Source organism: Dipodomys merriami, unplaced genomic scaffold (genome assembly GCF_024711535.1).
Source record: "Dipodomys merriami isolate MVZ:Mamm:240054 unplaced genomic scaffold, mDipMer1.0.p SCAF_25, whole genome shotgun sequence".
NCBI lineage: Eukaryota > Metazoa > Chordata > Mammalia > Rodentia > Heteromyidae > Dipodomys > Dipodomys merriami.
In genome coordinates this window covers 18,178,164-18,190,122 of record NW_027203937.1, presented here as the reverse complement: position 1 = coordinate 18,190,122, position 11,959 = coordinate 18,178,164, and the positions used below count along the sequence as shown (strand labels likewise).

The following is an 11,959-nucleotide window of genomic DNA, read 5'->3' as shown; positions in this document are numbered from 1 at the left end:
ATCACCTGAATAAATTACAAGTTTTCTTTTTTGTTCCCAAAGAAAAAGAACAACCACCAAAAAAAAAAAAAAATCAGGGAAGAGGGAACCCCTCTGTCCCGTCGTCCCCGGGCCGCCCCCCCTCCCCCTCGCTAGGGAGTCCCCCCTCCGCGGGACCGCCGGGGGCGGTGGACCCTTCCGGAGGGCGGCTGCCCGGGTGGGCCTGAGCGGGCCTGAGCTGCGTGGGCGCTTGTGTTCGTCGTGGAGGTTGGCGGGGAGACCCCAGCTCTCTGCAGAATCACGGGGCCCCTCCGGTGGGCCCGGTGTTAGGGACAGACATTAATTGGTCCTGGTTCCAAAGAAAGCCAAGCTACAGGGGGCTCCCGGCTCTTCAGGAGGGGGGATCCCGGTGAAAAGAGTTCTGCCCGTGTGGGTGCTGAGGACCTGACTTGATTCCACGCTGGGGATGGCACACTTAGGGGTGAGACACTGTGGGGAGCGGGGACGGTCGGGCTGCTTCCAGGCGGGCGCCGGGAAAGGGAGGGGCCCTGTCAGGTCCTGCAGGGACACGGGGTGTCTGGGGGTGGGGGAACGGGCCCACAGCTAGAAGAGATTGGTCTTCAGCGCGGGGCCGGGTTTCCGGTGGAAGGAGGACAGAACTCCGGAGAAGGGCCCGGGCCCGGGCTCCGCCGGCTGCCAGGCCTTAAGTAACTCGGCTGCTCCCGCGCCGGGCCCGCCGCCCCCGCCGCCCGCCACACCGGCCCACAAACCGCCTTTGAGCGGCTGGGGCCCCGGCCCGGGCCCGGAGCCGAGCGCGGCGGGCAGCGGGCTGGGGCTCAGCCGCGGGCTGGCCAGGCTGGGCGCGGGCGGCGGCGGCAGCGACGCGGTGCTGTCGGGCGTGGGGCTGCACGTGGACTCCTTGGAGTCGTCGTCCTCGGACGAGCAGCGCGCCTCGCCCTTTTTGGCGCCCGCCGCGCCCGCCGCGCCCTTGGCGCTGGCCGCGCGCTCCTGTTTGCGGAACTTGGCCCGGCGGTTCTGGAACCAGACCTGTGGGCACAGCAGCCAGTGAGCCGGGCGCAAGGGTCAGAGAGTGCTCAAGGCCAGCCTGGGCCTCCAGACGCAGGTGCAGAGACCTGGGTCCCTCAGAAACCTGCGGGCGGGGCGGGGTCGGGGGGAACCATTACGGGTCCCAGAGGTTCGCAGCACTCGGCCCTTCGGCCAGTTTCCCTCTCCATCCTCTCCTCCATTCACCCTCGTCCTCCAGGTCCTGGGGATTTTTGCCTTTAGGATTAGCTCATTCCTGGACCTCGCCCGGCTGCCCCAGTGCCCTGAGTCTCCAGGGCCTTTACTCTGGTCTGGTTCTCAGAATTCCTCAGCCTTGCCCCTCAATTCCTTTTTAGGAAACGGGGCCTTGCGCTGGAATCGTCCCAGGGCTTTGAAGCGCTTGCTGGGGTGCTAGGGAATCCTTTTTGTCCAGGGCTTTCGGTTAAAATCAGCCAGGTGAATTTGTCTGCACCCGGGATTTGTCCGCCCTGGCTCCCTGGCCCTGGCCTGGCCTCAGGCTTTGGCTTTCCTGGCTTAAGGGTTCAGAGCTGCAGCGCTGGGAAGGAACACCTAGACGCGTGGACCCGCCTGACCCCAGTCCTCTACCCATTCGGCCTCCTCCGTCTTAGCTTCTCAAATAGCATTCCACATCTCTGGGAGACAGGGTATCCAGGTTCTGGCCCCGTGGCCTCCCCTGGCTTTCCAACCACCCATGGCATCCTCGTCATTGCTCCCTTCCCTCCCCCCCCCCCCCCCCCGCAGATTCTCGCGTCCAAGCTGCAGTTGTCCCTGGCCCTCAGGTGTCTACCCTCCCGCAGCCCCCTCCACGGGTGCGCATGCACACATGAGCACGCACCTGCACGCGAGCCTCGGTGAGGTCGATCTTGAGCGCCAGTTCCTCGCGCGTGTAAATGTCCGGGTAATGGGTCTCAGCGAAGACGCGCTCCAGCTCCTTGAGCTGCGCGCTCGTGAACGTGGTGCGGATGCGCCGCTGCTTGCGCTTCTCGTGCAGGCCCGACGGCTCCGGAAAGAACTTGTAGGGCACTGCGGGGCGGGCGTGTGCGGGAAGGTAGAGGCAACGAAGATGGGCGGCAGAAGTGAGATGCTGAGTTCAGCCCTCCACGTTTTACCTTTAGAGAGAATGGCGCACCCCTTCCCTCCCACGGTTTGTTCCCACATAGCCCCCATTCCAAGGGTTCCTATTGGCCGACGGAGTCAGCAAGACTGACCTGGGGCTCAAGAGCCATCAGAAACCTGTAGACCAGAATCTGATCGTCCAGCTAAGGATCTATCTTTGGTCCTTCACTCGATTTCCTCCACCTCCCAAATCCCTGTCATTCTGCCCCTATCCTCATACCTCAAACTGTCAGTGTATCTCAGCCTGGCTCCTAGACTGACCACACTGCTCTATCCACACTAGCCTTAAGTGTCAGGTGTCTTTAGCATCAGCGTCAGTAGTACACCACTAGCCAGTCTTAAGCTTTGGTTTTGCCATTGAAACTCTCCTGTCAAGTCGACTTCAGTCCCTGCCACAGGCTCTCTGCTATGTACAGATCCAGTCCCTGTCTACTTTTTTTTTCCACAACCCTCCCCCACTGCCGGTGTATTTATATCACCAGGCCTTATTTCCTCAGCCCTGCCTCATATCCCTGGTCCCCATCCCCTTCCTGGTATCTCCCCCTTCTCCTCATCTTCATCTTCCTTCACCTGAATTTCTCTTCAACTTTCCCCATTCTGGGCCAGTCTTCTCTTTGTGCTTGCTCATTGAAGAGGGTTGGTTCCTCTTTCACCCACTTGAGACCCTCCATCTGGGTTTTTGTTTTTATTTTTTTTGTCTTCTTCTCTTACCTCACCACCTCTCAGAATCTTCTGTGCTCCCATTTCCTCTAATACTATTTTACCCCAACCACTCCCTCTCCGTCTCAGCTGCCCCGTAGACAGCACCTCAACCAGTCTCAGCATCCCTGTCTCTGGCCCTGGTTGAAGGCTTCAGATTTTCCTGGGGGTCCCCAGTCTCCATCTTTGTCCCATCTCTTTAGGACTCCATTTCTTGCGATCTTTGCTTCCAATACCCTATTCCTGTTTCCAGCGCCTTTATCACTGTTTCCAATCTTTTTGGGGTCACTGTCTCAAAATTCCTGTATCTTCTGGTTCTTCTCTCCATCACCTCTCAACCCCATGTTCCCACTTTTGTCAGGATCGCCAATCTTCCCATTTTTCCTCTCATTTCTACCACCTTCTTCCCGTATCCCCATAATCTCAGAGCCCCATCTTTTAGGAATTTATCTTCCCGTTTCCTGTTTGTCTCCTCAATCCCCACCCTCATCTGGTCCAGAGTAGTCAGTCTTCCCATCCCTGTTTTACTCTTTGGTCACATCTCTTTGGTTCCTATTTACCCAAATTGTGGTACTTATCCCTACCACCACCAGTCCCCAGTTTTCGATTTGCACCTTCCCCCGTGGTTTTCTAGTAGGAAAAGGGATTGGGTGGGGCACGCTGATACTCTAATTGAAGGGGTAGAAGTGGCTGAGAGACCCAGTGAGGTTGACGTTTCCCACAGCAGACCTTTTGGATAAAAGGATTTAGGGGTGCAGGGGTTCAGGGTTTTAGCTGGGAGAGTCTGAAGAGGGAAAGTAGGGGGAGAACGAAAATGACTTAATTACTTGGGCCCCTTTTCTGAGACTATGGGACTGGTTTTGGTGATGCACAAGGGTTTGGGCCTAGGTGGGACCAGTCCCCCAAGACAGGGCAGGAAGGGCTTGCAGGTGCTAGGGTTCTAGGAAAGTGCCCATTTGGTCAGGGGTCCTTCGTGGGGACCATGCATCCTGTAGGGCAGGAGTGACACTGACTGACTGAGCTGGAGGCCTCCATCCAAGGATACAGGGGATGGAGAGGTTTGGTGGTCACTCTGCAGGCGTAGAATGGAAGGCCTCTTGAAGGGCCTGAGGATGGCCAGGGGATGTTTCCTTGACCCGAAGGGCACGGGGTTGAGATTTGGGAGGGAGGAAGCAGAACAGGAAGGATGTGAAGGGTGCGGCTTACCCCTGAGGAGAGGAACCCTGAATTGCTGGAGGTCTGGGGGGTGGGGGGGTGGCATTAGAGGGACCGACCAGGGCAGGGATGGGGTGGCTGTGGTCCCGTCGTATTCCTTTACAAGAGTAGGGCAGGGATTGGGGATTCCGCAGGATTGGGAGGGAGGGAGGGTCCGGACTGTGCTCACCTGCGGAGTAGGGCGCGGGCTGGTGGTCGCGTAGGGCGCCGAGCGCGCAGTTGGAGGAGCCGAGCGCGGGACACGGCGGCCCCGCGGCGGGGAAGGCAGGCCGCAAGGGGCTGTACTGGAAGCCACCGGGCTGGCTGCAGGCGCCGAAGTCGCCGTAGGCGGACGCCTCCATGGCCGCCACGCACGAGTCGTACGAATTGAGGTAGGAGTAGTCCATCGGCCCGGGAGGGGGGGCAGGAGCGGGGGCCAGGCCGGGTCAGGGTCGGGGTCCTGGGCCTGGTAAGAGGTCGGGATGGAGGTTGGAGCTCCAGGCGCGAAGGACCTGACCCCGGCTCTGCGCGCCCCGACAGTCCGCCCGCCCCGTCGCGGCCACACTGTGCCCGGGTGCAACGCAAGTCAGCCCCGCCAGCCCGCGCGCCTTTTAACGCGCAGGACCCCGCGGAGGGGGCGGGGCGAGCTCCGTGGGGCGGGGCCTGGACGGCCCAGGCCCCGCCCCCAGCCTCCCCGACCCCCACCCCAGCCCCACAGCATCCCAGCCGCCCGCGCTCAGAGCTCCCTCCCGGGGTGCAGGGCGGGGCTGCGCGGGGCCCCGTCCCCCGTCCCCCATCCCGTCCCAATCCAGCCCAGACCTTCGGTGTCTACACGACGAGCCGAGCCGGAGGGTCCCGACCTCCTTCCCGGGCCTCCCCACCTGCGGCCCCGCACGAGCGAGCCTGGCAGGCCCCGGGGCGCTGGTGTGAAGAAGTTAATTCAATTCTCCCGGTTAACCGAGTTATTCCGATCCGGCTCCTCTGCCCCGCCCCCAACGAGGTCCAGTCCCGGCGGAGGCTGCCCTGGGCAGGGGGGGGGGGAGAGGGGGGAGGGGGGGAGGGGATGGAGATCCAGACGAGGAAGGGACGGAGCCTGGGACCTGGACGGGGTGGGGGCGACGTGGGTACAGAGGGGAGACCGGGACGGAGAGGGGCAGAGGCAGGGCCGGAGCGGTGGTGGAGACCGGGACGGGGGAGCACGGGCGTACGGATGGAGACCAGGATGAAGCCTTGGGGTGGAGATGGGGACGAGGCGGGGTCAGGAGGCGAGGATGAGAAGACAGAAGGGCGGGCTAAGACCGGCGTGCAGCAGGGATGCGGAGGAGACGTGGACGGCCGTGAGGACCGTGATGGAGAGCGGCGGGAGAGGGCTGGGACCAGACGAGGACGGTGCTCAGCACACACAGGGACACACACAGGGGGTCGGCCCCAGAGCCGCCAGGCCAGGGACAGACTGGAGGAGACCTGCCAGCGGCCCCGGCATCGCCCTGCTGCGGAGAAGCTGGGGGTCCGCGGGATCGGGGGAGCTGGGGCTGGGGGTTGCAGGGCCGAGGTCTCTGGCCACACTGGTCCCAAGGGCCACACGAGTCCCCCCCCCCCCTTCCAGGGCCCAGCCCACCTCACCTCCGGGTTCCTCTGCTCCATCTTCCTCCCCACCCTCAGCAGGGTGTGACCTCTGGCTCACAAGTAACTCAGCGCCCCCTTTCCCCTTCTTCAGTCTCTCCTCTCCCCCAGCGCTCTCTTCTAGTCTCAGTCTGCCTCGGGCCCCATGGACTGCCACCTCACTGTGGGATAACGGGGAGCAGAATCCACCGAGAGAATGAATAGAAACCCTTCCACTTCTGAGGGATGGGAGACCTGAGTCGTCCCCCACCCCCAGCCTTCTGTACCCCAAGCTTGGCAGATCCTAGAGGTCCCCTAGAGGGGAGTCAGAGGTCCAAGGAGAAACCAAATCCTTGGAAAGCACTTCTGGAATTCCTGCCCCCCAAGTTTACCATACATACCCTCCTTCGATTTTTTTTCTTTTTTTCTTGAGACAAGGACAGGCTATCCTCAATTTCTGTAAGTACTCCATGTCAGGGGATTATATTTTGGGGTAGTTGGGATTCTAAATATATCTTTTTTTCATTTTTTCTATAATGTACATTGAATATGATGACTGCAATTGCAGGTGTCTTCTTAGGTGACTTTTTTCTCAAAATTTTTGTTGCAAAATGTAAGCATAAAATGTGCCTTTTGTCCTTTTGTGTTGTTAAAGTGTATGCATTGTGTTGTACAATTCTCAATACCGTTTTTATTTATTTATTCGTTTATTTATACTTTTGTCGTGGGGGTCTGGGCACTATCCTTTTTTGGGGGGGCACTATCCTTGAGCTCTCTTCCTCAAGGCTAGGGCTCTACCAGTTTGAGCCACTTCCAGTCTTTGAGTGGCAAATTGGAGATAAGAGTCTCAAAGAGACTTTTCTGCCCCAACTGGCTTTGCGCTGTGATCCTCATATCTCAACCTCCTGAGTAGCTAGGATTACAGGTATGAGCCACCAGCTACAACATTTCTTACAAACTCTATGCCAATTACACAATAAGTTCCTGGAAACTGCCATTTTACTTTCTGCCTCTATGATTTTTATTACTCTATCTCAAATTAGGGGAGCCATGCATTATTGTTATCTTATTTATTTTTTTTAATTTTTGTCAGTTGTGGAGCCTGAACTCAGGGCCTGGGTGCTGTCTCTCAGCTTGTCAGCTCAAGACTAGCACTCTACCACTTGAGCCACAGCACCAGTTCTGGCTTTTTCTGCTTATGTGGTACTGAGGAATCGAACCCAGGGCCTCATGCATGCAAGGCAAGCACTCTACCACTGAGCCACCTTCCCAGCCCAATATTGTCATTTTTTGTGACTAGCTTCTCCTCCTCCTCTTCCTCCCCCTCCCTCCCTCCCTCCATCTGTCCCTCCCCTTTCTTTCTTTCTTTCTTTCTTTCTTTCTTTCTTTCTTTCTTTCTTTCTTTCTTTCTTTCTTTCTTTCTTTCTCTCTTTCTCTTTCTTCTTTGGCACTGGGTTTAAATTCAGAGCTTGTACTTACTAGGAAGCACTCTACCTTTTTTTTTGTTGGTTGTGGGGCTTGAACTCTGGGTTTGGGCACTGTCCCTGCACTCTTCAGCTCAAGGTGAATGCTGTACTTTGAGCCACAGCACCACTTCCTGTTTTCTAGTGGTTCATTGGAAATAAGAGTTTCACGTACTTTTCTGCCGGGGTTGGTTTTGAACCATGATCCTCAGATCTCAATCTCCTGAGTAGCTAGGATTACCTGGGCACTCTACCATTTTAAACCCCACCCCCAGCTCTTTCTGCTTTAGTTTATATGTCAGGTAGGATCTCTCACTTTTACCTCCAGTCACGTGTGCCTCCAGTCATGCTCTTCCTAGCTTCAGTAGCTATCTGAGCAGCTAGGATTTTAGGTGCCTTGCACACACATGATTAACTTGTTTTGCTGAGCATAATGTCCTCAAGGATATTAAGTTATTGCTATTATCTATGTTGCATTATATGCCAAATTTCCTCCCTTTTAAAGCAGAATAATGTTCTGATGTATGTGTGCACACCTTTTTTCTTATGCATTCATCCACTGATTGACACTTAGTCTGCTTCCATCTTTTAACTACTCTGAATAATGCTTCAATGACTGTAGCTCCTGGGGTCTCTGCTTTCATTTTTAGGGACTGGGCATATACCCTACAAGTAGACTCAATGGATCCTATGGTTGCTCTATGGTGCTTTTGTCTTTTGATAAGCTGCTATACTGTTTTCCTTTTCTTTTTTTCATTCCTAATACCATGGCTCTAATTTTTTCACATCCCTGCCAATGCCTGTGATTTTCTTTCTTTCTTTCTTTCTTTTTTTTTTGGGTCCGGTCGTGGGGCTTGAACTCTGGGCCTGGGCGCTGTCCCTCAGCTCTTCATCTCAAGGCCAGCGCTCTACCACTTGAGCCACAGCACCACTTCCGGCTTTTTTTTCTTTTTGCTTATGTGGTGCTGAGGAATCGAACCCAGGGCCTCTGGCATGCAAGGCAAGTGCTCTACCACTGAGCCACCTTCCCAGCCCCATGCCTGTGATTTTCTATATTTCTCAAATTCTTTTTTAGAACTAAGCTTCTAGGAGTTGAGACCTAACAGTTCAACTCAACAAGTCCTCCTCAGTGGTGTGAGGTACCTAGCTTCCCTTGGACACATCCACAGTGAGCCAAGGGAAGGCATAGAGAAATGGGGTGGGGCCTCCACCTTCCTAGCCTTCCCATGGTTCTCCATTGCCCACATGACTAAAGCGTCACTTTGGTGCGCAATATCTGGTGCCAGTGCTCTAGTCTGTCTCCCTCTCACTTTGGCTTTCTTTGCAAAAACCACTCACTCATCTTTTTGTTCAGAGATATTCTCTTGGGCTGGAAAGCAGACCCCATTCTCTATACCCCCTTCACCTAATGAAGACACCCTGTATTATTTATCCATTGTCTCAACTTGGACCTCATTGGCTCTTGGAATTGTTCCCTGATATGCCTAGAGTAGGCTAGGTGTACCTACTGTGCCCCATGGTGCCACTAGTTCTTTGGTTTACCCAAGTTACCTTGTGGAGGACTTGGCAATAGAGTCTAAGGTCTTAACACTGAATCGAGGTTTATCACAACTGTACCATGGTGAATCATGGTACTGTCATAGTGTTCCCATATCTGAATAGTAAACCAATTAGACTAACCTGAGATGGTTGTGTAGAGTCCTGCCCTTGGGCTGGGAAAGTGGTTTAGTGGTAGAGTGCTTGCCTAACATGCATGAAGCCCTGTGCTTGATTCCTCAGTACCACATAAACAGAAAAATCCAGAAGTGGTGTTGTGGCTGGTAGAGTGCTAGCCTTGAGCAAAAGAAACTCAGGGACAGGGTCTGGGGAATGTGGCTTAGTGGTAGAGTGCTTAGCATGCAAGAAGCCCTGGGTTCGATTTCTCAGTACCACATAAACAGAAAAAGCCAGAAATGGTGCTGTAGCTCAAGTGGTAGAGTGCTAGTCTTGAATACAGAGCGGCTAAAGGACAGTGCCCTGGCCCTGAGTTCAAATTCCAGGACTGGCAAAAGAAAAAAAGAAGAAGAAGAAGCAGCTCAGGGACAGTGTTCAAGAGCCAGGACTGGAAAAACAAAAGTCCTGCCCTTGCTTTCAGGGAAACAGTCCTCATCTCCCACTCCTACTCCATGCTATCTGAGGGGATCATCTTCCTATTGCCATTCCTCCTCTCCCCAGGGACAGGAAGCTTCTTCCCACCTGGAAGTGAGTCCTCCCTCAGTGAGAGATTTTTAAGTGATGGTAGCCTTTCCCTAGTGACAAACTTGGCCAGCAGCAGGAGCAGCCACAGCTTTTGTGGAGGGACAGGCATTCAGATGAGGATGGTGAAGCTCAATGTGGATAAGGTCCTAGGTCCAGTTGTCTCAGAGACCAGCTTTCCCCCCACATTGTTATTCCTATAGTTCCATCCTGTAGCCAATGAATCCTCTTCTGTCTAAACTACTTTGAATTGGGTTTGTAATCCTTGTAGCCAATAGCAATAGTCTCTAAAACCTGATACCTCTATAGGTATTCAAGCAAATAGTGGTGATTAGAAATGTCATCCTAAACCTGACACAGGTGGAACAGGTCTGTAATCCTAGCTAGTCAGGAGACTGAGATCTAGGAGTCTCCATTGGGAGTCAACCTGGGAAGACAAATCCACAAGACTCTTTATTAGTCAACAAAAAGCCAGAAGTGGAGGTATGGCTCAAATGGTAAAGCACCAAGCCCAGAGCAAAAAAGCCTAGTGAGAGGGAAAGTCTGGCACACACATATGCACATGCACACATACCACATACAAGTGCTTTGAACCTAGTCCACTAGAATTTCACACTTGCTAGGCAGATATTGTGTAACTAAACCACGCTTCCAGACCCTCCTCTTTTGCACTGATTATTTATTATTTTGTGCCGGTCCTGGGTTTGAACTCAGGACGTAGATGCAGTTACTGAGCATTATTTTTGCTCAAGGCTAGGGCATGATCACTGGAACCACAACTCAAGCTATATGTCTCATGGACTTTCCTGCTTAGATTGGATTCAAACATCAATCCTCAAATTTCAGCCTTCCGAATAGCTAGGATTACAGGAGTAAGCCACTGGTGCCTGGTTCATTGTTCCATTTTCATACATGCAGATTCAATCTCATTTTCCCCTCCCTATATCCCTACCCACTCTCACTGGTCTCTGTCCCCGCCAACAGAGTCTGATTTACTTTCCTATCATTCATTTAAAGAAAAAAATAGTGTGTATGGATTGTACCATGAGAGTTAACCATGGGATTTCAGAAATTCATATGTTTTGATTGCAACAATCCTATCTATTGCTTTCTCTTAATTCATCCCCCGTCTTCTATTGATAACCAGTGTGCACTGAGATTCCTCAGGCTTTTTTTTTCTTTGTTCTTTAGGTGCCAGTCCAAACTTGGGGCATTGGCACTCCTTGAGCTTTTGTGCTCAAGGCTAGTGCTCTATCACTTTGAGCCACAGAACCATTTTCACCTTTTTTGGCACTTAATTGAAGATAAGAGTCTCATGACTTTCCTACCTGAGTTGGCTTCACACTTCGATTCTCAGGTCTCAGTTTCCTGAATGGCTGGGATTACACACATGAGCCACCAGAGCCAGGTATCTTGATTGTTTTCTTGATGAGTGCCATTTTGACTGGAGTGAGACGGAATCCCAATGCCCTTTTGATTTGCATTTTCTTTATGACTAATGTATTGAATATTTTTCCATGGATCTAATAACCATTTATATCTCTTCTGTGTTCAGTTCTCAGAACAGAGAACTTGCCTGATTATTAATTGGATTATTCATTCTCTTGGTATTAATTTTTTGAGCTCTTTAGATATTCTGAATATTAATCCTTTATCTGTCAAGTGCTTGAAGATTTTCTCCCATTCTGTCGGTTGGCTCTTGGTACTGGTTATTGTTTTGCTATGCAAAGATTCTTTAATTTGATGTAGTCTCATTTTTCAGTTTTTATTCTTACATTTTTTGTTCTTGTTTGAGCAATTGGAGTCCTATTCAGAAAATAATCACTTGTGTGTGTAACTGTCAAAGTTTAAAGTTTCAGGTTTTACCTTGAGTTCTTTCATCATTGTATGGGGTGAGAGATCGGGGGTCAAGTCTTAGTCTCTTACAGGTAGATCATTTTTCCAGCCTAAAATTTTGGCTCCTTTGTTGAAAATTAGCTAGTTGTAGCTGTGTGGTTTTTATTGCTGGGTATTTTATTGTGTTTTGGTGGTCTTTATTTAAATTTTTTTTGTCAGTCGTGGGGCCTGAACTCTGGGCCTGGGCGCTGTCCCTCAGCTCTTCAGCTCAAGGTTAGCGCTCTACCACTTGAGCCATAGTGTCCCTTCCAGCTTTTTCTGCTTATGTGATGCTGAGGAATCGAACCCAGGGCCTCAAGCATGCAAGGCAAGCACTCTACCGCTGAGCCACCATCCCAGCCTGGTTTTATTGGTCTTTAATTGAGATTCTTTATTTGAGCTATGGAGGCTCATTTCCATCATTTCAATTTTTGTTCCTCCTCTTCCTCCTCCTCCACCACCACCACGTCCTCCCCCTCCTCCTCCACCACCACGTCCTCCTCCTCCTCTTCCCTTCCTCCTTCTTTTGATCAGTCATGGGGCTTGAAATCTGGGCCTGGGTGCTTTCTCTTAGTTCTTCACATGGAGGCAAGCACTCTACCACTAGAGCTACAGCGCCACTTCTGGTTTTCTGTATGGTTTATTGGAGATAAGAGTCTCATAGACTTTCTTGCCTGGGCTGGCTTTGAACTGAGATCCTCAGATCTCAGCCTTCTGAGTAGCTAGGGTTA

At 52.7% G+C, this 11,959-nt stretch overlaps 1 protein-coding gene across 2 annotated transcripts; it reads right to left on the bottom strand.

Annotated features, from left to right (window-relative positions):
* Positions 1 to 47: 47 nt before the first annotated feature.
* Phox2a (paired like homeobox 2A) lies at positions 48 to 4,622 on the bottom strand. Of its 2 annotated transcripts, none has more exons than XM_070035094.1 (3): positions 4,244 to 4,622; positions 1,880 to 2,067; positions 48 to 1,026 (listed from the first exon to the last, which is right to left on the bottom strand). In XM_070035094.1, the coding sequence occupies exons 1-3, from the start codon at positions 4,458 to 4,460 to the stop codon at positions 583 to 585; spliced, it is 849 nt and encodes a 282-aa protein (XP_069891195.1). In that variant the 5' UTR covers positions 4,461 to 4,622; the 3' UTR covers positions 48 to 582. The 2 variants fall into 2 exon arrangements, with proteins under 2 accessions (XP_069891195.1, XP_069891194.1); XM_070035093.1 differs by having other exon boundaries at positions 48 to 1,051; positions 1,881 to 2,067.
* Between the last annotated feature and the right edge of the window lie 7,337 nt (positions 4,623 to 11,959).

Coding starts and splice junctions, on each gene's coding strand:
- Phox2a (XM_070035093.1), bottom strand. CDS start 4,460: ATGGACTACTCCTACCTCAATTCGTACGACTCGTGCGTGGCGGCCATG. Junction 2,068..4,243: donor GCCCGCGCCCTACTCCGCAG/GTGAGCACAGTC, acceptor CCCGCCCCGCAG/TGCCCTACAAGTTCTTTCCG. Junction 1,052..1,880: donor CTCACCGAGGCTCGCGTGCA/GGTGCGTGCTCA, acceptor ACCCTTGCGCCC/GGCTCACTGGCTGCTGTGCC.